The following is a 27,593-nucleotide window of genomic DNA, read 5'->3' as shown; positions in this document are numbered from 1 at the left end:
TGCTAATTGGATTTAACAATTTAGCTAGTCGTTTTCTATGCGTCCTTGCTTTCACGATTGTTAATGTTTTATTTGGATTAAATGTGCATAATGAGGGGCGTGTCCATTGAGAGAGAGAGAGAGAGAGAGAGAGAGAGAGAGAGAAGAGGGGGTTTAAGGTTGGCTACTTCTATATTGTTTGGTCTACAATGAAAGCTATGAAATTATAATTTATTTATTTATTTTTAGACAACGGACCGGTAGTTAAGGCGGGAGACATTTGCTTAGGCACGCCGCCTAATGGCCTCCTTACACCAAACAACTTTGACAAGATTTGGGAAAGATTCTTGAAATATTGGAGTCTTTTGAGTAAAGCTTGAATGGGGGCAATTAGTTAAAAGACTACAATCTTTCAAGAATCTTTCCCAAATCTTGTCAACGTTGTTTGTAAGGTGGCCATTAGCTGCAAAGCACTGCAGTAAACACTGGAAGGGGGGTGTCACGATTCTGCCTTCTCACATCGTGACAGGTTTGTGGATGAGTTCTGATTTCGGTTTCGATACACGTCACCACATATAAATATGAAAATGTTGGAGTTCTTTTGTCACTTTTTGGAGCTATAGGCTAGTTCCAACCACGTCAATGAACTAAGCAAAGCTAGGCTGACGGTGGGTGAGTCAGACTGAGTTACTGAGTTACTGTTCTGGGTGCTATGCACACAGAGGCAAGAAGGGTATGTATCATCTTATCTAACTCTAGGGGAGACAGCAAATAAGTTAATTTCCCAAAATGTTCCCGTGTTCAATTGCACACTGCTCATGTATGACAATCTACCATAAATGTCAGAAGAAGTGTTATATTACATTCCTTGTGTTGTAGGCCAATAAACTCGTCTCTGATTCTAAAGAAGCAGCCTGTTGATTGACTAACTACTGTATTTTTGGCTCCAGCGTCCCCCCCCCCCCATTTGTAGAGCTAGGAATGTAGGAACACCAGAGTCCATTTGACCACAGGCTGAACAGATAGCTTAGAGAACATTCAGAATTCACTGAAATTGACACATTGTATTGGAATTGTGCACTCTTAAAGTATCATTGTCTGTAATATATATCTGGAAATAGATATATATAATTAACATACATATAAAATATGCAAAAGAAATAACAGTGATTTCGGGAGAATAACAATTTAATACGTAAACATGGAGAATAACAAATTTAATTCATAAACATGGTCTCTGTCTCCCAGTTTCATCATCTCCTTTACTGTAATTCTATTGTGATATGGTCGGATTGGTTGACAAAGAGACACTGTAGGTCAGAAGGAGTTGAGGATTCATTACATTTCATGTTGAAAATAAATCGCATTATACCTGTGTTTGGACAGGCTGAGTAGATATGTGACTTATCTACTCCAGAGTGAAAACTGCAATGCAAATCTTCAACCATATATCGCACCACCACTCTCATGTAGGCACCATGTGTGATCACCAGGACATGGACAGGCATGCTCTGGGTGCTGTCCTGATGTCTGTGTTCATCCATGAGCTGCTGCAACATGCTCCCTAGAAATTCTGCAAAGCGTAACTTAACCTGCAAAAAAAAAAAAAAAAGACAGTGTGAATCAATGTTCTATTCTGCTTTTATTGGCACTACAGCTGCATATAAGTATGGGTGGACAGGCTAAACATGATCTTAGAGCATTCCATACTCTAGTAAATCGCTACTGTGACAGTATCACAAAGCATGGTTATCATGCAATCCCTTCAAACATGTCAGTACCAAACCAAAACTTAACTGTAGCCAGAGGAGTTAGCGGCTTACAACACAATAGCGACTTACAACACAATAGACAGCTTTTTAAAACAACTCTCCCAACAATTCTAGAACAATTTAAAACAATTTGAAGATAGAGTACAATAAGAACAAGTGCATCAGTGAGTGTTGTTTTTTATACAGTAAGGTGTCAGTTCTAGTCAGGTGATAAGTGCTAGAATTAGCAAGGCTAGTTGTAAGTAGTGCTACGAGAGGAGATACTCTCTGAAGAGCTTGGTCTTCAGGAGTTTTTTGAAGATGGAGAGGTATGTCCCTGCTCTAGTACAGTAGGAACTGGTAGCGTGTTCCACCAACGAGGAACAACAGATGAGAAAAGTTTGAATTGGCTGTACCAGGAGTTGGGTAGAGTATTCAGTCAGGTAAGTCCTAAGATATTTAAAAAAATGATGTGTGTTCTCCTCAAACATATTAATGATATTTTATACAATTTCAAAGGGCTATGTCTCTTGATTACAATGGTGGGTATATTGTATCTCTGTCATGTAGCATAACCACACAATAAGCCTTTTTGTGCAATAAGGGCATCGAGTATGAAGAAATTGAATGTTTGGCTCCGTCTGCAAAGGGTTAAGCACAAGCTGCAGGGCCTCCATGATGGAACAGGCCATCAGGAGCAGTACAGAACATTGTATCTGGCAAGAAAGAGGTTCTTTTGGGCTGATATGAAACAGGACATCCATGAGTATCTGAAAATCTGTAAGCGATGTGTAGTCAGTGAGACTGCTGAGCCAGAAGGGACAGCTTCTCGCATTAAAACCACAAGCCCGCTCAATCTGTATTGACTTTTGGTCCGCGGAGGACACCAGGAAGACTGTGGATGTTTTAATGGTCACTGACCATTTTCATTCACTCGAACCAGGGTGCTAATTTTGAAAGTGAACTGATTCAAGAGCTGTTACAAATTGCTGTTGTAAAGAAGTCTAGAATCACAGCATACCATCAAACAGGAAATAGGAACTTTGAACGGTTCAACCGAACCTTGGGCAGTTTGATCAGAACCCTCCCTCCTACAATTGCACTGCACATGAGTCAACGAGGTACGCACCCTTTTATTTGATGTAAGGAGTACCACGTCTGGCAGTTGACATTATATTTCAGAGTGCTGATTGTGACATCGTAGACTATGATCAATATGTTGCTAAGATGAGACAAGATCTCAGGGAGGCTTTGGGTACTGCTCAATCCAACGCTTTCACTAGCCAGGAATGCCAAGCAGACTTGTACAACAGAAAGATGAAGGGGAATGTCATTGTTGAAGGTGACTGGGTCTTGATGGTGAACAAGGGTGAGTGTGGACGCAGAAAGCTGGCCGACAGGTGGGGTCCACCCCATATATTGTTCCTACTTCCGCAAATCTAATTTGTCTTTTGTAATATATGTTAATCCCTTAAAGCAGGGGTCCCCAACCTTTTATGTACCATGGACCGGTTTGATTCCCATTTTTTTTCACGGACCGGGGGGGGTCGGGGGTTCCATGTTTCAAATGTGTTGTGCATGCATTACTTGAGAAGAACTAGCTCCAGTTAACAGTGAAGGTAACGAACTCTTAAAAATGTGAAAAACGTGAACTTGAAGAAGTGAAAATTGAACAATATGAACTATGAAATAGTTGAACATTGAACAACTTGAAGCTACATCTATCAAGTGTGAACATACTTAACAAAATATGGGAACAAATGGAACTAAACGTGCATTACGAATATAATCAGTGGGAGCCCTGTGCTTGTTTCCCTGCAACAAGAAGGTTCCATCAGGGGGTGATGGAAGACAGTGACACCTTCAGTGTGTTTGAAATGTCCAGTCGATTGCGCAATTTGGTCTTAGTTGCAGTCATTGCAGAAAACCCGGCCTCGCATAGATACGTGGTGGGAAATGGTAGCAACGTTTTCAGCGCTTTTACGGCTATCTCGGGATATTCTGCTTTGGTTTTGATCCAAAAACCCGCCAGAGAGGTTTCCTCATACACACTCTTAAGACCACCGTCATTTGCAATTTCGATCAACTGCTCTTCCTCCTGCGCTGACAAGTTATGACTATTCGGGATATTGACAAATGGGTTGCAGACCCACTCATTGGTTTGCCGTGGATCTTTGGAGGATGGGAAGTAATGCTCAAACTCATTTGAAAGCGCAACAAGGTGATCGCGCACCAGCTGCGAGAGAAAGGGCCCTGCCTCAGTCTCTCCCAAAACCCCCACTACTGTTTGGAACATATCAAATACACCCCGTCCCCATTCGTCCCCACAAATCAAGCTTGGCTTTAAATGCAGTGACTTTATCTGCCAGTTTAAAGACAGTTGTCATTCTCCCCTGGAGTGACAGGTTGAGGTAATTAAGCAACCTGAATATGCCACACAGGTAAGCGAGTTTTGGCACCCAGTCCTCATCACTAAAATGTGCAGCGGTGACTTTTTTTCTGTTAGAAATCTCTGCAGCGGCTCTCGAACACTCTGACCAGTGACCTGCTAAAGATGCTTGTTTTTTGTTGCTCATTCTAGCAGTTTAGCTAACTTTGTGTGACACTACCATTCGCCAAGAACTGATCAAGTGAAGTGAGCTGACTTGAGGCTGCGCAGCGCTGAAGGCAATATGTAAAGTGTTAAAGGCGGGACAGACAGACGTAAGAAATAAGACCTTGCAAAATGCAAACATGCGTGCAATCAAACAACTGCATATAGGCCTATGCCATGTAAAAACGTGACATTATTGCGAATTAAATAGAGTTTAGTTTGCATGCATTTTTTTAAACTCATGTCGTAGGCTACGGCCCGGTGGTTGGGGACCGCTGCCTTAAAGGAGAAGTTCGGTGTGATATTGACCTAAAGTATGTTGACACATGCAGAGTGTGAACTTTTTTCTCATAGCTCATCTTGGCTTGTCCCCTGCACTCCGAAATCTGGCGCTTGTTAGCCGATGCTACCAACAGGTTTTCGATGGGGGTGCCTCGGGCATCGGCCTAGCCATTCAAATAAATCACTGTTTTACACCATTTACGAGGCTCAAAGTAGCTCCACAATTCATTGGTAGACTTCTGAGAGCCCTGACATTTAAAACGAGACATTGAGAACTTTGGAAAAGCACTGGTAGTTTATTTACAAGAAGATTTATACAGACAGTACCTTCAGAAAGTTTACAGTTCGCCGCCATCTTGAATTTAGTCACGATAAGTCGAGCGACGAGTACGAATGAACAGGTATGATAAGTGATCAGATTCCAAAAATAATTTAGTGGCAGCAACTGGAATCCATGCATTTCCACTGAATTATTGGAATCATCTTACGACTTTTATAGCATTAATACAGAGGAGGTGAAGGGTTGATTTGTCAGCATTTATAAGGTTCCCTTTCCAACGTGAGAAAGTCTGCAGGTATGTAACACCAATTAATGCCCCATGTTGCTGTTAACCCGTTGCTTCTCTCGCACGCCCTGCCTGTTGGCTGTTGATAACCCATTGCTTTTAAAGGTACATGGTTTGATTGTCTTTTGTTTTGAAATATCTAGTCTACTGAGTGAGTAACTGACTAACTAGCGAATATCCCTCTTGTATTTCTGATGTGCAACGCACATATGAAGCAGTGAACTAATGTGTTTCTCTTTTTATTAGAGAGTAAAGGCACACGGTTTAGTGTCTGACCACTTTTTCCCTTGAGTTATTTGTTTTTTAGTATTTGTTTTTTTTTATATACCGGTATGCATATATAGTTGAGGCTGTGAGAGGGCCACCCGTGGTTTGTCTGTTTGTTTGTATTTTTTTTCTTTTGTCCATTCATTGTGCCTTACTGCCACTTACCTGCTATCCCTTCCATCTACGGGTTCTGCGTAGCCTGGTAGGACTCTGCCTCTGACTAGTGGTGTGATGTGTGAGTGTTTCTTAATAGTGTGATTTATGCTTGGATTGAAATAGTGTTGTCACGATACCAAAATTATTGTTTTGATACCGATACCAAGTAAAGAATTGCGATTACGATACTTTTTCGATACTTTAAAAATTTGATTTGATTTGGGGGCCCCCACCACCTTGTCGTCATCAGTAATATTGAATATAGTGTGATCATTCACACCAGTGGCCATCCTAGATTCTACTCGACTGTCCACACACACACACATAGAAAATGATAGCTTATGTCATGTTTCTATTTCATATATTTTGGAATTCATATAAAATTGTAGCCTATATTTTGTTAATAATGTTTAGTATTTTATAATCTGCATAATTACTAGTAGCTAAAAATATTTAGTCATTTGGATACTTCATATTGATTTTAAAACTATTACATTTAAGCATATCTTTAATGTGGTGTGTAGGTCTAATTGAGTGCGCATTGCTGATGTGTGTAATTGAGTGCCGCTTCAAGAAATATGTGAGGGTAATTAGCCTTCAGTCTCACAGTTGTAGGCTAGTGAAAAATAGTTGCATATAGTGCATAATAAGAATAAGTGGATGCAATATGTCATGCTTTCTGTGTCATTAGATAAAATAAATGTTCAAAAAACGAACAAGTCAAAGAAAATCTTTTTGGGATCATAGAAGAGATAAGTGTCTTGCAATGTTCATTTATGATTTTAGTGAGCACTATACCAAAGACAGACTTGGGCTAGCGGGATAGTTAGCAAGGAGCTCTCTCCAGATGTAAATGTTTGCCAAGGTTGCATAGCCTATTTCTGACATTAAACCCAACAGTGATAGTGCGGCAGGTTAAGTCCATATTCCAGGACAATCGTTCACTTTGTGATACAAGCACCAAAATTGGCATGAATAGTCACTAGAACCTACTTTTTGAGGAAAGCACATTAGCCACCTGAAAATCCAACACATCAAATGTAAGAAAAAAACGTTTTTGCTGTAGAACTTTAATGGCTGGGCGTATTTACATGATCTAGGCATTAATTTATGTATTTTAACATGGCAAAATAAATGGTGCAAAGAAAGAAATCTATTTCCAGGCTAGTTTCCAAGATGGCGGCCAGAAATAGTTGGACTGTACTCGAAAATCATCTATCGAAGCTCACTCTTGAATATCGATCAAGGCCATACTTCTTGGGAAGACTGGTGTGAGAAGAGGCAGATGAAGAGTCCACAGTTTGAATTATGGGAGCTTGTGATGTCAATGCAAATGGTGATGTTCTCTTTGATCAGGTTTTTCAGAGAAGCAAACTTCACTTTGTATTCATCAATCATTGTCTGCACTCATCCCCTGCTTCTTTGCAAACAATAATGTCAACTATGCCAGATGGCTTTCCATACACCTTAGAGACATGGTCTCCTTACAACAAAGACATCCTCAGTTGGCCAATGAATTTCAGCAAGGGAACTTCCGTTTCGTTCACAAGACCAACAAAGAGTTTTCCGGATTGGCTTTTGACCAAGCCCATGAACAGGCCAATGCAATTGTCAAAGGTGATGGTGGTGCCATTGGAATAACTGAGAACCCATCAGCCCTAATGCGATGGATGGTATTGACCAGAGTTTAGTAATTTGGTTTCTCAGTATGAGTCTGCATCTCAGGCCAAAGTAGCTAGTGAAGATATCCGACACCATGAACAGACTAACCAGTCTCAGAAATCCTTCACAGACAAGGTCCAGAAGTTGTTTGGGGTGATGAAGGACCTGGGCAACCCTTTTTAGGAGGAGTCCAGAGATCTTCTCACGCTAGAGTCAAAAGCCATTGCACACCCTAGTGCCACTGAGCTTGTTGGCCCTCATCTTGAGAAAGGTTAGGTTTCTTTCAAAGACTTTTTCAATGGTTTGGGTGATTAAGCTTCCTTCTACAAACCAATTAAAAAGAACAACACTGACTTCTTTCGCCAAGAGTCAGACTCAGGTACAGGTGACCATAAGAAGCAAATTCTTTAAGCATGAAAACCAGTCTTTCCCTGCATCATTGAGCGACTCCGGAAAACTCCACATGGGTCGAAGCTTGTCAACATTCTGGAAACTCTTATTTCTCCTCCAGACAAAGGATGAGTCTTCTCTTGTTTATTCATTGTCTCCAAAGGCATCAGTGACATTTAAAGAATATGCTGTTTAAGAGGTTATTCCAAAGATGCCTATCAAAGTATGCTAGGACAGACATCATATTTGACGTCTACTGCAATTCCAGTCTGAAGGCTGAAACACGATCAAAATGAGGCAAGGGCGTCAGACGTGTCTGACAAAACCAAAGTACCACCTAACTGGAAAAGCTTCCTGCAAAACAATGACAACAAGACTGAACTTTTTGGGTTTCTAGCTTACCTAATTGTGACTTGGTGTCCAGACAATGCGGTGATTGTGACCAAAGAAGAAAATGTTCTGTGTATAAACCTGACAGCCTGGAAGGCCTAAGTCCTTTCAACCATGAAGAGGCTGACACTAGAATCTTTCTGCATGCCCTTCATGCAGTTGCCTGTAACCTGTGTTGTGTTGAACCTGCGCGATTCAGCCCTGCACACACCCGGACTCGAACCCGCGAACAGCAGCACCTCGGATTGGGAGTCGAGCGTGCTGACAATTGAGCTAAAAGCCCAGGCTACTAGCTCGCATGCCAGCAGCACTGTTGAGGCGTCGGGGAGTGAGTTTTACCAACGTTCCACACATACAACTAAGCTAGCTGGCATTCGTTACATGCACAACAGAAGACATTTGTGTTGATTAAGGCCTAAGACACGGATATTCTTGCTATTGCACTCAGTGTTTTGGGACTCTATGGGATGCAGGCTTAGAGGAGCTGTGGATTGAATTTGGTCAAGGTAAGTCTGTCAGATGGCATGCTTTTTGTCCATGGCCTCATTGGTTGTGATGTTGTGTTAGCCTTTCGTGGTAGAGGCAAATGGACTGCCTGGCAATCCTGAGAAGTGTGCCCTGAAGTGTCTAATGTCTTTGAGAAGCTCAGTCAATACCCACCAGTAACGGATGTTGTGGATCTCTGCACACTTGAAGTTTGTCATAGCAATGCTGCAAAGCAATAGCAACTGCTGATGGAGTTGATGAAACAAGACTTGACTGTATCTGGGGCCAGGCAAGTATATTTCAAATGAATATGGAGAGTCCTGCCAACTGGGGTTGGAGGAAAGAAGGTAATATTTGGCAAGAAGTGTGGATGCTGAGAGCTGTCAACAATTGACTAAATGTGTCAAGATTGAATGTCTGGGAGGATGTAAATGCTACCACATTAGTCTTGAGTGTACTCTGTTGTGTGCTTGCAAATGCAATGATTAAATTCATTTGTAATGCAGACATTCTGATATGGCTAGCTACAGAGCAGAGGCGTCACTAGACGTTACTGGGACCCCTGCCCCTGCTGAAGTTCAGTTTTCCCAATCCAGCCCTGTCTCTCTTTCCTGCTAATTTCCTGTCAATCTGCACTATTGTATTGAAATGATATATTAAACGGAAAAAAGAACATGCATTTACTTAGCCCCCCTGCTGAAGTAACCTAACCAACATATGTTTTATTAACAAAAAAATATTTAATTATGCTAAGATTAGTACTAAAATGTGCTATTTTCCCCATTAATTGCGTCTATCTTCCCAATTTAACACAATCTTTGACATTTTATTGTAGAATTGGAAAGTCCAGACCCTTTTACCTATATTTAGATATCAACATCATCAAAATGTGATTATCCAATCCCAAGTCAAAAACCAAGTATAATGGCTTTCAATGGTGGCCATCTTGAAAAATGGTGGCCATATTGGATTTTTTGCATGGCTAATGTGCTTTTTGGATAAAGTGGGTCCCAAAGAATATTCGTGCCAAGTTTGATGCTTGTATCACAAAGTGAACGATTGTTTCACTAATCTGCCGCACTATAAGCCTAAATGAATGAAATCCCATAGCCTAGGTACAGTAGGTTCACATCACGAACTTGAGAAATATAAGTGAGAAAATCAACTTGATATTAGACTATTATTATGTGTTGCTGTTGTGCAGTCACAGCATCACTTAAACTAGCAGCCATGTCTTGCTTCGTTTATGGCACGACAGATAATAATGTGTGTGTGAGGAGAAATGACACGCAGGCTAGGGGAGGCACTAGAAGCATGCCTTGGCTTTGGTTAAGTACTTTTGTGACAGTAAAGTACTGATTGTGTGTTTGTTTTCTGTGTTTTGCTTATTACATATATATAATTCATATTCATCATTAACATGAAAAAGACAGAGAAATAAAATCTATTTGATTATACTTTTGCCTTTTCATTCATTCATTTGAATAGCCTGTGGCCTAAGTAACCAATCTCATAAAGAGCAACTCAACCCCCTGTGACTATCTGCTACACCACCATGCCCTGTGTCTGTGTATTCTTGTTCTCTGGTGTGCAGTGTCCTTTGTGTCTGTGCCTCTGTTTGTATGTAGTGTATAGCGTCCTGAACTTTGAATTGTACAGTGTCCTCTGTGTTTGTAATTTCTGTCTGTATGTAATGTATAACGTCCATGAACCTTTTAATTGTACAGTGTCCTTGGGTGACTTGAAAGGCGCTTACAAATAAAATGTATCAGAGTTTATGTTAGCCGGCTACAGCCGGCAATTCACATGTAGTTGTGGTGCAGGACACTCATGAGTTTATGTACACCTAACCTGAAATAAATCTGATGAACCATCTAGGAATGGTACAGCCAAGACCAAGCCATTCTTTCTGTCGCCAGATGGTGGCACTATGCCAGACATGCAGTTTTGGTCATGCGGATATCAGCATAATCATCATAACCAATAATACTCTTACTATGGTCTTACCTGCTCCACTGTTTCCCCCTGTGGAGGAGTGAAATCAGGAACTAACTGTCCTGCTGCTTTTGCCATACTCCTCATGACATCCATAGGTTGCCCCTCCACAATGCCAAAACTCTGAGGAAAATTTCACTAATGAGAGATTTGGCAAAAATGTACTTCATGAGCATATGAGTAAATTTCACTGGTTACAGGACACATTCGATGAGCACAACAAATACAACAGACAGCATACCAAAGAATGTGAATTAAGTGCATATATCTTATTGGAAGTAATGGTACATTTCCACCTCTCACATCTCTCTGCTACTTACTCTCTCTTTTAATAGAGGGTCAGTCATGAGCTGTACGCCCGCGGAATTGTTATTGTTTTTCAAAATAATTTCCGCCGTCTGCAACAAACACATTTAATAACACATTTGGTTTATCACACACTGACACAGCAGTTGATCAGCTTCTTTTTGAGAAATTCACTCTGAATTCCCAACATATGTCTACCTCCCATATCTCACCTGGCGTGCTCGTTGCATATCACTCACAAATGCATTGGTGAATTTGACATCTCTGAGGTAGATTCCAGCAGCTTCTGCCTGTCTCTCTCCTATCTCAGAAAGTGGTGAGTCTATACTCTGCCCTAAAACAGGAAAGCAAATGAATCAGGTTTTATGACATATCCCCACTGCAGACTACTGACAATGTAATTAACAATTATGTAACAACATAATAATTAGAACAGAGTCACACATACCTTGTAGCATCCCATCTCTGTTATACTGTGTTTCACCACTGGTTAAATAAGAAGTCAGATGTACATAATGTTCATAAAAATGGTCTGTTCATTAGAGCTGTTCCATCCATTAAGGCTGCAACTAACAATTACCCTAGATTCATCTGTTATTTTCTCAATTAAACAATTAGTTGTTTGGTCTATAGTCTATGTCAGAAGTGAAAGATTTAAAGGTATACTATGCAAGATTTTCACCTTAATATAACCTTTATGAAGCCAATTTCATAGTAAACGAACTTGTAATAGGGGAAACGCTTGTCTAGCATAGACATACAGTACACACCACAGCCGTAGTGAGTCGCTAACGAGAACCAGCCATGCAACTTCAAGAATAGCAGCCCGATCACATCTCGCAAGAATCGTGAAACATTACCTTGGCAGTAGCTCTTTGGAGCTTTGATGCTCTTTTGCCTATTGTTAATCCTTCGCATCCACAACAAAAGCATTTTCATTGTGTACAGGGGGAACAAGCCACGAGAAGTAGGCTATTTACAACGGCAAAGTAAAATATAAATATATTTTGACTCTAGGGGGAGCTCTACAGTCGCCAAAAATACCTGACCTTTAAGATTATCTCCCAGAGCCAAAGACGTCCTTGCCTTGTTTTAGATAGATAGATAGATAGATAGATAGATAGATACTTTATTGATCCCCAAGGGGAAATTCAAGGTCTCAGTAGCAATAGACATCACACACAACATGCACTTACAGCAGAAAGGGTAAATATAAGTATATACCTGTAAAAGCTGACAATTTAATAACCTGTACTGTATTTACTCCATGTACCAGAATGCTTTGTAACTTACTTACTACTGTGATTTACTACATTCTGTGTGTGAACCAATCAAATGTCTTTGTCTGTTTTGCTTTTATTTGAAATTTATACTCCGCCAATGATTATTTGTTATTTGTTTATACCCGCGAAATCGCGGGTAATGTGAAGGTTCCATCTCCTCAGAGAGGAGAAGGCTCAGGAGTTCCAGTCTGCCCGGAGTGAAGAGAGGTCACTGTTTCTCCTGCTCCGCCTGTCAGTGCTGTTCGGTGGCGACTTAGCGGTGCTTTTATGTACCCCGGCCCACGAACGGTGAAATGTGCGAGTGGGTCACGTTCATTGTGATCGGTTTGGAGTGGACTGACTTCGTGTCTCTCATCGGGTTGTTGTTCAACTTGAGCTTACTGTTTTGCTAGTGCTACAGGTCGTTAGCTACTAGCTACTCTAGCTCTTGTTGCAGTTTTCCTTCAGAGACGAACTCGTTTATACCTCCGGTGCTGGACCCACCGGAGCTACCCGACCCTCTGAAGGACGACTGTTACCTCCGGTGCTGGGCCCACCGGAGCTACACCTCCCCGAGGACGACTGCTTCTCCGCCGGTGCTGAGCCCACCGGAGGATCAACCGCCCTGCTACTGCTGGTGTCGCTGCTACGTTGGCTAGCTCAAGGCAGCTGCTTGCCTCCCGTCTGCGCCTGGACAACGGTCGTCGGTTTGGCTGAGTGGAGTGAAACTGTTCGTTCGTGAGTACACTTACACTGACACACACACACACACTCGGTCTTCGCCACGAGCGACCGGCGAGTCGGATGGGCATTGTAGCGGTCGCTACCCTGCCTTCAGCTCATAGAGCTGACTTCGCTTCAGTGCACCAACGAGCTCCAACGGCCAGCGCTTGGGTTGGGTTATTGCATCATATGATATATGATACTATTTTGTGATTTGTATATTGTTGTGATTGAATGATATGTATATTGTATTGTTGTCTGTCTTTCACACTGGGAACTGTTTAGCTTAAGCTAACAGTGTATTTAGCCTTACTGTCTGAACGTTAAAGATGAACTGAACTGGAATTTGAAGTAAACGTGATATAACAGATGTATTTTATTTCTTCTCATTGGTACAATGATTAAAATGGCTGAATTTATTAAAAGGGATAAAATTGTACGTTGAAAGTGGTGTTGTTGTTACACGGGCGCCGCCATGTTGGATTTCAACAATCGGCTACGTCACTGGCATGGTAAGCTACTCTGCACTAGCACTAGCAGCCATAGCAGATAATGAGTCTGAGGCTAGCTGTATGGCTGAGGAAACTAACATTAGGCCTAGCTGAGTTACATATTGGCCATAAGCCATTTATCATAGGCTAGCCTACATCACAAAATCTCATACAAAATGAAACCAAACTAGTGAAACAAAGGCGAACACTTTAACAGGGGAAATTAATTGGGCATGAATCATACTGAACGCTATTTTGTCAATGAGCAGAAACACACATGACATTCAAACTATTGATAAGATGTGCACTATGGAAACTGGTCTGTAACTTTGGACGAATAAATGCCATTGACTTGCCATATCCTGACTTAAAAACCCTTTTCTTGCTTACTTTATCGCAAACTCGGTGGGCAGCTTGTAGTCTTTTTCAATTCATAGAAGGGCGAGCCCACAGTCTATGTGCCATGGAGTCTAAGTTTCAACTTCGGCTTCGTTCACCCAATGCAGTCACTGGTCGCAATTACAAAGTCCGGGAAGGTTCGTTCAATCGTTTAAAGTTTTAAGTGCAGTAGCCTATCTGTCCACTTTGGAATAATATCTCGAAGTAGCCTCAGATGAGGTCCAGTGTTAGATAGGCTACCATACGATCCAACCTAGGAAAGGGCTAGCAGCTAACACCTTGGAAACACTCTTATGTCAAACTCCACAAGCTAGCACTCCATAGCGACCATAGAGAGTATAAACCATGACTCCGACGATATCACAGATCGATAATAATGCTTTTACTAGCTGGTAACTAAACCACTGCGGGTCTGTAAACAGAATCCAATGTCCCTTTCTACTCACCCTGAAGCCAGTTGTTCACCGTCTCAGGGCAGATTGTTGATGAGGGAGTTTAACTCGCAGTGCTGCTATCCAAGAGACTCGTGCAGTATCAACATCCACAAGGTAAAAATCTGCAAACTCTTCACTAACGTTAGCCTAAAATAAACGGCAAACTCGTGTATCCTCCATGTATCTGGGGTTAACTTGGGGTAACGAAGTTTTTAACAGTTTCGAGAGAGAGAGCCCGTGTGAGTTGCTGTTACGAGTGCCAGTAGTTCATACTGCGTTAGCCTACATTGACGTGACAATGCGTGTTATATTTGCACCGTATAGCCTTCGCATAGGCATAATGTAGTGGTGGTGAGTGAGTATGCAGTTGTGTGGAGGATGTACAGTAGGCAATGTGTGTGTGTGTGAGGGATGGAGGGAGACAGAGAGACAGCGTGCGTGTTGCTGTCTCAAGCGCCCCTCGTCCAGTTTTCTACATGACCTGTAGGCTAGGTCTACAGTAGCCTATGTTGTGCCGCACAAAATGTATCTCTGTTGTACATTGCACAAAATGTATACCCCCGAAATAAACACATACATAAATAAACATATTTTTCCCGTCACTTTGGCTTCCTTGAACATTTTCCCTACGTTTCGCCACTGCTTTGCAACAGATAGATTCCAGTGTCCATGCTCCGGCAGCGCCCACACAGTCATTTTCACCCAAATGATCCTACTGAAGGTTGAGCTGGAGCCTGAAACCCATCTAGTGGTAGTCAAGACACTACAGGCCTGTCCCTCACAGGCTCAAATTTGTAACCCATGCCATTAAAATTACTAATTTTCGTGTATACATAATATGCTGCAGCTGTTGCCTATAGAACTTCTCAGGTCCTACCATGCCAGTGACGTCATTGAAACTGGCAGCGTTCTAATACTAACAAACGCAATTTTGGTGTTGCTTAAAAAAGGCTAAGTATTGATTTTTTTAATTATTTTTTTTAGTGTCATTTATTTTTAATTGTCATAATCAACACATTATCAATGTTGATTCTTTCAGTTCAGTTCATCTTTAACGTTCGGTTCCCCTTGAGTGAATTGTTCGCTCGCTGACATTGTCACTTTTATTACGTGGCTAATTATTATTAAATAAATATTTGATTATTATATTTCATTATACTTTGGGTGTATTGGCAATTCATTTAACTACCTTCACCACTAGTCTTATTATTTTCACATTGATTATTTAAATTCTGTAGCAATACACTATACACGAGCTATACGGTAAGTGTAGTATTTTTACAGTGGAGGCACCGCGCTATTCAATTGAATTTATTGTCTGTAATTGTTAGCCTACTGGTATTCAGGAATCTCAGCCAGCTCACCATTCCACCGCTGAGACCTTCAGGATCCTGTTTGCGCCATTTAATTAATTGTTTATGTATTGTAATAGTGCCTGTGCACACACCCGTTAAGAAGGGGTTACACATATAATAAAACTCCACTGTACAATAGAGACAGTAGAAAATAAGAAAAACTAACAAAACTAAATATACTATATAAATTAAATTTAAAAAATCCACAGTGTGCTTGAGGATGATCAAGCATGAGACGCTTGCAGTGACAGGGCCGGGACTGGCCTGTAGTTCTGTGTGCATGCTAAAGTGCTCAAGAAAGTGAATGTCATGTTGAAGGTGCAAAAAGTAGTCCAATAGTAGTCCAACAGTGCAAGAATATGGTCTAGAGACCAGCATAAATAATATGGACAAGTAAGAGAGTAATGTATAATGTAGACAAGGTAATATAAAAACTATGTCAGTGCAAGAATAGGTTGAGGTAATAGGGTTACAGCCATTCAGTATTGTAGCAGAAGCCATTGGTCATGTGTGCTAATATAGCATGAAAAACAGTGTAGCAGTAAAACAGTACAGTATTAGTGGACAGTCAGTACTCAAACATGGAGAGGGTGGAGAGGCAGACAGACTATGCAGAGAAGTCTATCTCTCCTCTTCCCTTAAGTGAAGCATTGAACAGTTCAATGGCCCTGGGGACAAATGACTTCCTCAGCCTTTCAGTTGTGCATGGCAGTGAGCGAAGTCTCCAGCTGATCAAGCTCTTTTGCTTTATAATAGTGCTGTGGAGTGAATGACATTCATTGTCCAAGATGTTGATCAGTTTGCTCAGGGTCCTTTTATCTGATATTGAAGTGATGCACTCCAGTTCGGCTCCCACGACAGAGCCAGCTTTCCTTACTAGCCTGTCTAGTCGCCCAGCATCCTTCTTCTTTGTGCTTCCTCCCCAGCATACCACAGCATAGAAGAGGACGCTGGCAACAACAGACTGGTAAAACATCCTGAGGAGCTTACTGCAGACATTGAAGGACCGCAGCCTCCTCAGGTTTTGTCCACACACAAAATGATAGTTTAAAGCAAGTACACTAAACCATGTGAGGACATTCACGATGGCTAAAAAGAAATGCGAGTCCATTTATGCATTCCATCCGATAAAATTAAAAATGGAAACGCTTAGATGACCATGCACCCTGTTGGTTCCGGACATTGCAGGATGACGCTCCACCAAGTTTTATATCTTATATGTTCTTATACCCTAATATCTTTATATGTCTCTATGTTTAGCTATCAGAGTTGGGGTGTAATTCCTTACAGTAATTTACTGTAATCACAGTGTATTCCTTAAAGTAACTTTAATCACATTACATTCGTCAGTAATGAGTAGGCCTGTCAGTGTTTCCCATACATTGACTAATCTGTGGCGGGGCGCCGTGAAATCAAAATCGACCACAGATTAATATTCTATGTTTAATTTAATTTAAATTAAATATAAGATCAAATCCTTACGTTGCCATTGAGCTGCGCTTTTTACGCACGCAGCCTTTCCTTACCACGCCCCGCTCTCTCTCGTAGCCTGCTGCCCCTCCTCTGCATGTGCATTTAACAAAGTATTCACGATTGTTGAAGGATTGTTGTTGCCACATAGAAGCATTGCATAGAAGACGTCTGGCTAAATTGCTATTAAATCCGCTTAGCATCGTGACCATGCTGAGCAAATTTGTTCAAAACTGCTGCATTGAAGTTAACTCTGCTAAGGTCTTAACACAACATAGTAGGCTACATTGAAGAGACTAAACTAAGTTAAGTTATGCAATCAAGCAGTATCTCAAAGCTAACGTTAGAATACTGTTTGGATGTTGAATTTAGCATGCTTACTTACAGCTTGCTTACTTTAGCATGCTTACTTACAGCATGCTTACTTACAGCTTGCTTACTTTAGCATGCTTACTTACAGCTGCTTGTCAATGTCGTTGAAGGGCTCATTTTATTGACTCTTGACACTGAATGTTTACAAAATCCTGATGTAAATGGAAAAGTGTTTTCCAAAATTCAAAAGTGCTTGTCCCAAGGAGAAGTACGAACCTTTATTTTAACTATGTAGAAAACGTTATGAATTAGACCTATACACTACCAAGACGATCTTAATACCCCCCACCCCCACACACACACAAATTGAATCCAATTCTGTGGGAAACACTGCCTGTGTAACACTGTGTAACACTGCCTGTGTAATTCTAAATTCAGTAATCACACTACAGTTCCTAACAGTGTGTGAGCAAAGATTATATTCTCCTATTTGAGATTGCCTACTAGGAATGAGGAATCCTTCTCCCCAAGCCATGGAGACGCATGCTGCAGTGATGTGCTTTACTCCGTCATAGCCTACACCAATTCTGCATGGAAATATATTTGTATTAATGTTGGCAAGTAAATGTTAAACTGTTACAATACAATTCCCTGATATTCCATGACTTCATGTGTGGAATAGACTATAAAATTCCATGATATTCCAGTAATTCCATGACCCGTGGGAACCCTGCATCAGAGTATTTGTTAGCTTACTGAGCGGGAGAGCGGAGAACAGCTAGTCTGAAGTCAATCACACCACGAATTGCCTCCAAAAATATTTCAAGGCATTATACAAGCTAGGACTGCCACTGGTTTCAGTGTGAGCAAAAGCATCTAGTATTGACAGAAGGTGCTCAACTCACGAGCGCACTTCACTGAAAGCAGTTCAATGTTTTGAACTTGAAGACATCTTTCAGTAAGACAGAGCAATGACCAGCTATCTGTAGCCTAAGAAATGCCTGGTACAACCCAACCTGGAGTAATTTCGAGAATAAAGTTGAAATATCATGTCAACTTTAATCTCGACATTTCGTCCTTATTCTCGACATTCAAAACTAGTTAGTATAGGCTAGTTGTTGCTAAACCCGATTCTGAAGTAGGCCTACAATTTCACCAAATCATCTAGGCTACACAAGGCATTTTGAGGAGTCGTCGGGCAACTGATTGAGTCTGAAGGCCCGTCTACACAACGCTGTTTTTTTTTTTAAACCGGTGAATTTATGTTATCGGTTAGGCCTTGCGTGTACACGACGCCGGCATTTTAGGAGTTCCGAAGTGGGATTTTTTTAAACATCCGGCTAACTTTTGCCGTGTAGTAGACGACATGAGACGGCACAGCCGGCAATTTTATGATGACATACAGTAGCCCCACCCCTCAACTCAGCCACCGCACTCTACCTGACATGCTGCTTGTCAGAACAAACCAAACCATTTGTTTATCATATTAAAATATTTTTTTCTTTCCCCTATCATGATTTATGTACACAACCCAGAGGAAAGAAAATGTTAAAATGAGAGCTCCTCTCTTTCTCAATTGTTTCTCCTAGACAATAATGAGAACACAGTGATATAAAAATGAGATTATTGCTTTTGTCTCCCGCTTCTCAGGTTTGTCTCTGGAGCAAAATAGTTAAGTTATCTCAGTGTAGACTCCCTTTAAAGGTGCCATGTGTAATGTCCACCAAAAAATCAATTCATACTCCACATTCCATAAAAGATGGGGGCAGTATACCTCCAGAAAGTGAGTTGGTCTACCCTACAGTAACAACCGAGACACGTGTATTGCAGTTTGGCTGGTGGTTATGTTGCCCGCATACCGCCTCCCATGGCCGAAACTGGCATTATGACACCTGACGGGCTGTGGCTAGTAATTTAGCATGCTAATTCAGGTTGATATCCCTGCAGCACTATACCTTGTCATTTTTTAAATGACATCATCGCCCTAATTTCTTCTCATTCTTTTGATGCGTGCAGCTAATTTTTAGGATATTTTTACCTCAATTCTTACACATGGCACCTTTAACTATACCGGTAAAGAAAAAACTTGCGTGCACACACAGAGGTGAAAGTGCTGTAGTGCATATGCCTGACCAGTCGATGGCAGCAGGCCGTGCAGAGGCTTCACATTTAATTTGTGTAGATGACAAAACATGGTTAAAACAGTTTGTTAAAGGTGCCATGTGTAATGTCCGCCAAAAAATCAATTCATATATATTTTTACCTCAATTCTTACACATGGCACCTTTAAAGGTGTGAAAGCTGTAAGAGAAAATACACCCGTTGGTTTCTTGTAGACGTAGCCTAAGACTGACTGTCAGGATTCAGTGGCAGCTACTTGGAGCGGTTGTTCTCTCTCAAAACTAGTTTTGATGGATAGCCTGTTACATGATATGTCAACTTTCTTTTCTAAATTTAGAATTTAATGTTGACACGTCGAGATTAAAGTTGACATGATATTCTCGAAATTTCGAGTTTAATGTCGACATGTCTACTTTAAAGTCAACATGTCGAGTTTAATCTTGTCATGGCAAAAATATTTTTTTTTCTTCGTGTGGCCCTAATACTCTGTCGTAGGGTGTACGTATGGCTAGTATGTAGGCCTACCTGTTGCTGAAATTAAAATCAAGTGGTCCATCTTTGCTAGCTTGGTGCGAATCGCCAGTTCTTCCCCATCGGCCCCTCTACGTAGGCTAATAGCCTAATTTCTTATTTGACTTAGGCCCTGCTAAGTTTGATGAGGCATTGAGCCATTAGATGCAAAGAGTTTTGGGAAATAATTTATTGACATTTAAGTTGTCACTTGGCCTAATTCGCATGGGTGATCTGTAGCCCAGCACACACACCTGTTCAGACAGGCTACTGAAACTCTGTCTGCTAATATGCTGCGCTATTTAAAGGCTCAATTCCTCTACTCACAGACACTTCATAGCTGTTAAAATAACTGCAGTTATTGGCCTACAATAATATTTTCTTGCCCAAAACATTGCATTTCTGCAGTAGACCTAAAGGAGGCCTACAGTAGGCCTAGCCTAGTGCAATATTGCACTTCCTATGAACTGCAAATAATTCCTCCAAAACTGCAGTTCTGCAGGCCCTACTCAGAAAACTGCAGTTTTGACAATTGAAATAGGCCAAGTACAGAACACACCTTTTTAAGCAACAGTTATTAAGGCTTCTGTGTCAAATCGACGGCGTACCCCCGCAGACCCCTCTGCGTCGCCGCGTACCCCTCTCCGAGTCGGAGCCCTCCGCCGTATAATCCAGTTGACAGAAAGGTGAACCCGGAAATGTTGAGTGCACCAAAGTTTTTTGATAGAAGTATATAGTATGGGTCCCCAGCATGCTAATTTGCATCTGTTAGGGCGATTTGTGTAATTCAGCTAATTAGCATAAATTAGCATAACCACCTATATTGATCATATTATAGGAGCTGCCTGGCCAAATTGGACAATGTTAGTATATTTTTAGGGGTTACTGGAGATGCTGAGTCCATATCTGACATTTTCAAGATTCAAAATCACTATTTAAACCTGGTTTGGGTCACGTTTTTACTCTCATTAAGCTGATTAATCAGGATGATCTGCTGCTTTCCAAAACAGCACCTGTAGATGGGCACGTTTTCCATGCCTCCTGCTCTTCTCTGTCTCTCGTGATCTTTAGCAGAGACATGAGAATACCTGTCAAAGATCACAAAAGTTTTGGTGCTGTAAAAATTAAGTCGGCATCCCATGCTGGCTGCAAGATCTACCACAGTCCCTGACGATGGCCAAACCACATGGCAGATGAGCTGGGATGCATCCACAATAACATCTGGTGGGTGGGGATAGGTGATTAGAAGTCCGAGCTGCTGGACAATCACTGACTTGTTACCCTTTCTAAGGCATCCATCCATGCTTTTAACTTGCTGGCTAGCATGCTCTCAGTATGTGGAGCAGTGTTCCGGGTACGAATAGCGTAGATTACAGAAGCAACTATCAAAGGTCCATGACACTGTTTTGCAGCAAAAAATTACAAATAAAGACAAAGATATTTGAACAAATAATGTCTCAACATTTACACCGATGTACTTTTAACTCTCTTGAAAGTGCAGGTACGTAAATTACATCCAAATTAATTTGGAAATGAATTTAAATCTGCCCAGATCAATAGCAAATTGTAAAATGCCCATTTCAAATGTTTAAATGTCAGAAATGGATTCAGCATCCCAAGTAACCCCCCAAAACATGCTAACATTGTATCATTTGGCCAAGCAGCTCCATAATAGCTCAATCACACAAATTGCCCAACATATGCAAATTAGCATCCGGCAGTTTCTGCATGCTGGGAACCCACTATATATTTTTCCATCATAAAACTTTGGTGTAGGCTACTAATCAACATTTCCGGGACCACAATGGGGCTCTATGGGCTGTCAACCGGACTAGCTCGACGTGCACCTTCAAAAATGTGTAACCTCGCGTCGAGACGACGCAGACCGCAGTACTATGATTGATCAACTCGTCCTGATAACCGGTGTAGAATGACGGGGTTATCAGTTTATAACGTGTCTATCTGTCATTAACTTTTTGAAATTAACACTTCGCCAGCAAGCAGTAGGCCTAGCTTACTTTGTGGGCAGATTTGGTGACGTTTGCTTGCTAACATAACATAAACTGACTGGCAGACACCTCGCAAATAACCTCAGACTTATTTTCTGGTTACAGTAACTAGGTCATTGGAATTTACTGTGTCTAGAATAGAGTCCCGAAGTGTGACGTAGCGTTTCCATGACGGCAGAATCACTGGGGGCGGGTTGCACCAACATGGTTTAAATTAATCCTAGTTTAGGCCTAAACTAGGTTTAGTAAATCTAGGTTTAAATAGGGGTTTAAATTAACCAGAGACTCGTTGCACATCTTAATTTTAACCCTGGATTAGTTAATCCAGTTTAAACAAAGATTAACAAAAGATTAATTTATACTCATTGTCCGCCATGATGGATTCTGACAAGATGTAAACAAATCACAATGTTAAATGGCCCCAAATGGACCAAAATTATAGCCTATCTGTAAACCAATCGCTGTAAACCATGTACCCATATCACTTTCGATACTTTTCAATAGACGGTAGCCGTTACATTGGATCACTGTGACCACAGTGCCATAAATGTTTAACGGTAAAGGTCGCCTAACATGCATTACAGTTATCATGGCAAGGCAGAGGATTTTTTTCCTTTTGGCTCGTTTGGGGAAATAATTGAAGACAAAAAACTGACAGCACGACCTCAGAGACGGAGGAGGCGTAGTGGTTGAAACGATCTGAATGTTGTTTGGATCAGATTGCTCCCCTTCTCAACACGACGATGAAGGCGAACTAGATACGACAGACTTCAGTAAGTTGCTACGCTAACGTTAACTTAAAGAGCAACTTTCAAGTTAATTGTATAACTTAATTTATACAGAATCCTGTATGAAAATGTCAATTTAAAAAGACATACATAACAATACATATGTTTTACAACACCCACAGGCAGAAAATATGAAGAAAGTGTGCCTATTCTAAGCTAGGCTACCAGAAACCGCCCTTTTCCCGGGGAACGCGTCATATGACGTAAGGACAGGCAAACATTGGCGCTGCTACCCTAGTTCTCATTGTGGGTTTACGTAGTCTGAGAGGTGGTAAGAGAAAAGAGAGCTTGTCGTTATTGTTAGTTGAGTAGGTTTGAGTTGTCACAATGGTGAATTCTTGTGTTTGTTTTGGATGCAACAACTTCAACTCGTCTGGCCATCGGGTCCATCGATTTCCAAACAAGAAACACAAAGATTTCCGTGCTTGGGTACGTTTTGTCCAGGCAAAGAGGAGCAATTTCGCTGCCTCCTCGGTGACAAGACACACGGTGGTATGTGAAAAACACTTCACTCCCGACAGCTACAACCAAGGAGATCTTATGGAATTTCGCATGGGATTTCGACGAAGAGAGTGGGTTAGGCTGGCAAATGGAGCTGTGCCATCAGTGCATGCAAGTCTACCAGCAAAATCTGGCGGGAGTGAAGAGTCTAACGTTAACGTTAGCACTAGCAGAGAATCTGCACTTCGAAAACGGGAGCTTTGCACAGTAAGTCGTTTACCTTAAAATTGTTGCATCGAAATGTAGCCCTGCATGCAATTTCCGCAAATGGATTTTTCTTGACGTTATAATGGATTAGTCTTGGCATGAATGTTGCTGACTAATGATAATATATAGTGAAGTTAGCACCATGAAGGCACGAAAGCCCGACTAGCTGCCATCAGCTTAGCTAACTTGTTACGGTAGCCCTTGAGGCTACATGCCTCCTGACACTTATTTTACTGCACCATACACACTTGGCTAATGTTGATCGTCTGCAAACGGAACACCGGTGTTATATGACGATAGTATTTTGTTAACGTAGGTTAAGTTAATCAGCAAGAAAGTCGGTGGTGTGTTGGCTAGCTAGTCTAAGTTGGCATTATTATGCTAGGCCATGAACAAGAAGCTAACGTTAGCCCATGTCCTTGGTCATAACAACAACAAAAAACTGCAAGGCTATTACCTCCTGTAGTGTCTCTCATATGTTTCCAGAATTTGTGTCTGTAAGAATGAGTCAAGCTCGGATTTGAGCATTGTAGTTAAATTGAACTTCATGCCAACTATGACATTCTTATCACACCACCTTAGCTAGGCTAGCTGGTATTTTCTAAGAGCTATATATCCAATCCTGTAGTTGCAATGTACACATCCCACTCACTTTATACACTAAACTAGAAATTATATTGATTCATTGATTGATATTCTGCAAAAACAAAAAAATAAATATCGCATAAGTACCCAATGTATAACTTGTGCATATACCCTAAGTTCTGCAGCCTATGCAGTGTTGAATCTCTGCATTCACTTTACTCACAACTGGATGAGTGGATGTAGCTGTCATTTATATGATTGTTATAGTCGGCACTGGACATTTTCTTAGCATTTGTTGTGATGATGCAAAACAAATGACAAGTAGAAGTGTTGTGAATGATGTGCTAGAACAGCAACTGATCTAATGAGAATACCATTGTGGGTTTGTGTTTTTAATAGGTGACAGTATTGTTAGACCTTCTGAGAAGCATCAAAAAGCTCTCTACCCACCACAAAATAAGCGAATTGAGAAGAAGGAGCGGTTTCTTTTGGACATTGAAAATGCTATTACACAAGGAAGTTTGAACTTATCAAAAGCAAAAATGAGCCAACCACCCCAGGACTCCCTTGAGGCTCTCCTTAATGAAATGATGTAACCATATCACATATTTGTTTGTTTACTGTTTTTCCATTAATATATTTTAATTTCTAATAAATATTGCATTTTAGAATAGAAGTCCCATGAGTTTCTCCTTGTTTAGATGAGTAATTTGTCATATAGGCTTAAAGTTAATCAATGTTCTTAAAGCATTTCCATTGGAATTTGCAGCATTTTTAGGCATATCTTCCACCTCCTCATCCTCATGTCAGGTATGTGCGACCTGCATAGCCACTGTCACCCAGTATCCACCTATCTCCCCTCCCTCCAGTAGTGCACAGATGGCTGTTGTCAAAAATCCATCTTGTCAGTAGCCTACCACTCGGTACCAGGGGTTTAGTGATAAAATAAAATAGGTGGGTAAACTATGAATTCCATGATCAAGGTGTGCCGTGACATGGAATTAAAAGTTTAAAAAAGACATTCAGGGCCTGTTTGATGATGGTTCAATGGTATTAAATGTCTCAGTGAGAGTTGATGAGTGTACTATTGTGAAGGTGGATAATGCAGTGTGATTTTGGAATTGTAAAACTTGCATTTGGTCCATAAACTATCAGGAGGTGGATAAACTGTGTTTAATTGCGTTTAGCCTCCACTACATCCCTGGTACCACTGAAAACTTTTAACTTAAACCTCCTCCAGGGGTGATTTAAATTAAACTGCTAGTCCAGCTTTATCCTGGGTTTAAAATTACTGGTGCAACAGACTTGGATTTAATCTAGGTTTAAGTGGAAAATTAATCTAGGATTAACTGGGATTTAAATTTAACCAGAGTTTAATTTAAACTCAATTTAAACTAGGTTTAAGGTTGGTGCAACATATAGTCATTAACCCATGATTTAATCCAGTTTAAAAGTTAAACCACGTTGGTGCAACCTGCCCTGGATCTAAACAAACTTTCGAAGTGGCATAAATAGCATTGAATGTAAACATGTGGCATCATTTCTAGCTAATAAAAACAAATATATCCATTTAAACGTGTTTTACCTGCTAGGCAGCAGCTTAGCCACATAACACGTGTAATAGAAAGAAACAAAATTCCAGTGGATATTTCACGTCTTCTCAAAGACTGGCGGCTGTTAAGAGCGACGTTTTTTGCCAAAAAAAATAAAGCCAAAACACGTCCGTGAATTTAAAGATTTTAACCGCATGCATTTATATGGCTCTGGGTTGCACTATGTGCATGTTAAATTAGTTTAAAAATAAAACTGACTTGACTTGACTTGAGCTATGGTGATTTCTAATGGTAGATTGATTTGTTTAGATCCAGTGAAATTGCTGCCTTGCCAACGCTACGTCATGGCTTCGGTACTCTATTCTATTTCTCGATACTTTAGAAAATCAAAGCAAGAAAAGGGGAAACCAATAAGATTAATATTTCAGCACGGCAGTATGGGGTTTGCCATTCGGACTACCGTTTCGGTGGTGAGCGACGCAGACACTAGGCGACGCAGAACTTCGAAAGTTTCATGGCATGCCGGTGTGCGTCGAGGCAGCGGCCATTGCGTGGAGTCGACGCAGAAACATATATCAGCCTTAAGGGGTTGGTTATAGCCTACACATGCAGCACATTAGGCATATTGACGTTATGGTTAAATTATCAAAACTGATGTTACTTACTGTCGCACTATTGTTAGAATACAAGGTATCATAGCCTATTGGAGTTCCTCTTGTCAGAGTCCACAATTTCACAGTGTCTTCAAAATAAACTGAGATCAGCAACCTGCATGAGACAAATTTAGCAGCCTGAGGCAGTCTCCGATTTGATTGGCTGTTGTAGCGTTTCTAACTGAGTGGGATTCCCTAAGGTTTTATAGAAAAAATATCTATAGTTAAGGCCTATCCTACATCAAAAAGTTAATGAAGTAGTTTTCGTGGAATAATAAAATCTAATATGTTTTAATAAAACAATTCTAATAAATAAAATGTAGGCCTAATTATCGAAACTTGCAAATGTAGCCTAGGCCTATATAGCCTACAATGGTAATTAACTGACAAAAGCCCATGATCCTTTGATGTGACAGAAAATGTCTATAAGTGTCTTTCGGCTGTCACAGAGGATAAAATATGTCACACAAGAGGACAAGTCTCTTTAAGCTTTTGAAACAAATAAATCAAATGTGTTTGATTTTATTCTTTTTGGCCAATTTCTGAAATGCAATAGGACAATATAAGCTCAATTAAAATATTTGCTGCCGTTTTTGGAGAACATTTCTGACGTGTCATTAAAAGAAGTATAAAGTAAGTGTGGTTCAACTTCACTCTTTTAGAAAGTGGCGATTCTAGAAACCGTTTGATGGGGTGGCCAGGTTGGCGCACAGACTGAGAGGGTTGTAACATGTAAAAAGTGAAAAATAAAGTAAAAATAAGCAATTTTACATATGTAGCATTTAACCTTTTGTTGAAAATGTGCCTCTGAAATTACATGTCATTATTATTGAGTCAGCAAGAGTATACAAACCATGCCCAATCTAGGTTATTATTATCAAGCCTCAGCTTCTTCTGAGATGCCTGTGTGACCTGATATCAGTAGAAGCCTAATGGTAGACCACATTACCTGCAAAAGTGCATCTTGCTCAAAATGCTTACTGTAGTTTGCCTCAAAGTATTTATGCCAATGCAAATGTCAATGCAATCAGATTGACAAGTGTTTATTGTTCATGAGCAAGATAGTCAAACTGTTTTGTCTCTGTAAGTATTTTCCAAACTGTTTTGTCTCTGTAAGTATTTTCCAATGAAAAACAATTCTGTGCGGCATAGCTATTTCAAAACTACAAAGTTACACTTTATTGTGGGGGGGGGGGGGTTAATTGCAAGAGACAAGAGACTGGATGTTTTACTGCACTGGACTGTTTGTACTTAAAGGGACCCCAGGCAATCCTGATGCTTTTTCTCTACGAAACTCCCCCTCGCTCGGTCTGAAGCTCTTTTCCTTTTCTTTACGTCTTCCGTCAAGGGTTTTCGCTGCTTCTTCGCCGGCTCTGACATTATACACACGTTTGCAA

The 27,593-nt window shown here is 40.8% G+C and overlaps 1 protein-coding gene across 2 annotated transcripts; it reads right to left on the bottom strand.

Moving 5' to 3' along the window:
• Positions 1–1,149: 1,149 nt before the first annotated feature.
• tigara (TP53 induced glycolysis regulatory phosphatase a) lies at positions 1,150–26,349 on the bottom strand. 2 transcript variants are annotated; one of them, XM_042108888.1, is made up of 6 exons: positions 26,209–26,349; positions 11,272–11,309; positions 11,036–11,157; positions 10,838–10,915; positions 10,530–10,640; positions 1,150–1,571 (listed from the first exon to the last, which is right to left on the bottom strand). In XM_042108888.1, the coding sequence occupies exons 1-6, from the start codon at positions 26,238–26,240 to the stop codon at positions 1,242–1,244; spliced, it is 711 nt and encodes a 236-aa protein (XP_041964822.1). In that variant the 5' UTR covers positions 26,241–26,349; the 3' UTR covers positions 1,150–1,241. The 2 variants fall into 2 exon arrangements, with proteins under 2 accessions (XP_041964822.1, XP_041964821.1); XM_042108887.1 differs by lacking the exon at positions 26,209–26,349 and adding an exon at positions 17,774–17,839.
• Between the last annotated feature and the right edge of the window lie 1,244 nt (positions 26,350–27,593).

Source organism: Alosa sapidissima, chromosome 11 (genome assembly GCF_018492685.1).
Source record: "Alosa sapidissima isolate fAloSap1 chromosome 11, fAloSap1.pri, whole genome shotgun sequence".
Taxonomy (NCBI): Eukaryota; Metazoa; Chordata; class Actinopteri; order Clupeiformes; family Clupeidae; genus Alosa; species Alosa sapidissima.
The sequence above is the reverse complement of the archived record's forward strand: the minus strand, read 5'-3'. Positions and strand labels throughout refer to the sequence as shown.

Coding starts and splice junctions, on each gene's coding strand:
- tigara (XM_042108887.1), bottom strand. CDS start 17,814: ATGCGTCTCCATGGCTTGGGGAGAAGGATTCCTCATTCCTA. Junction 11,310..17,773: donor AGAAGGATTCCTCATTCCTA/GTAGGCAATCTC, acceptor TTATTTAACCAG/TGGTGAAACACAGTATAACA. Junction 1,572..10,529: donor AGGGGGAAACAGTGGAGCAG/GTAAGACCATAG, acceptor TTTTTTTTGCAG/GTTAAGTTACGCTTTGCAGA.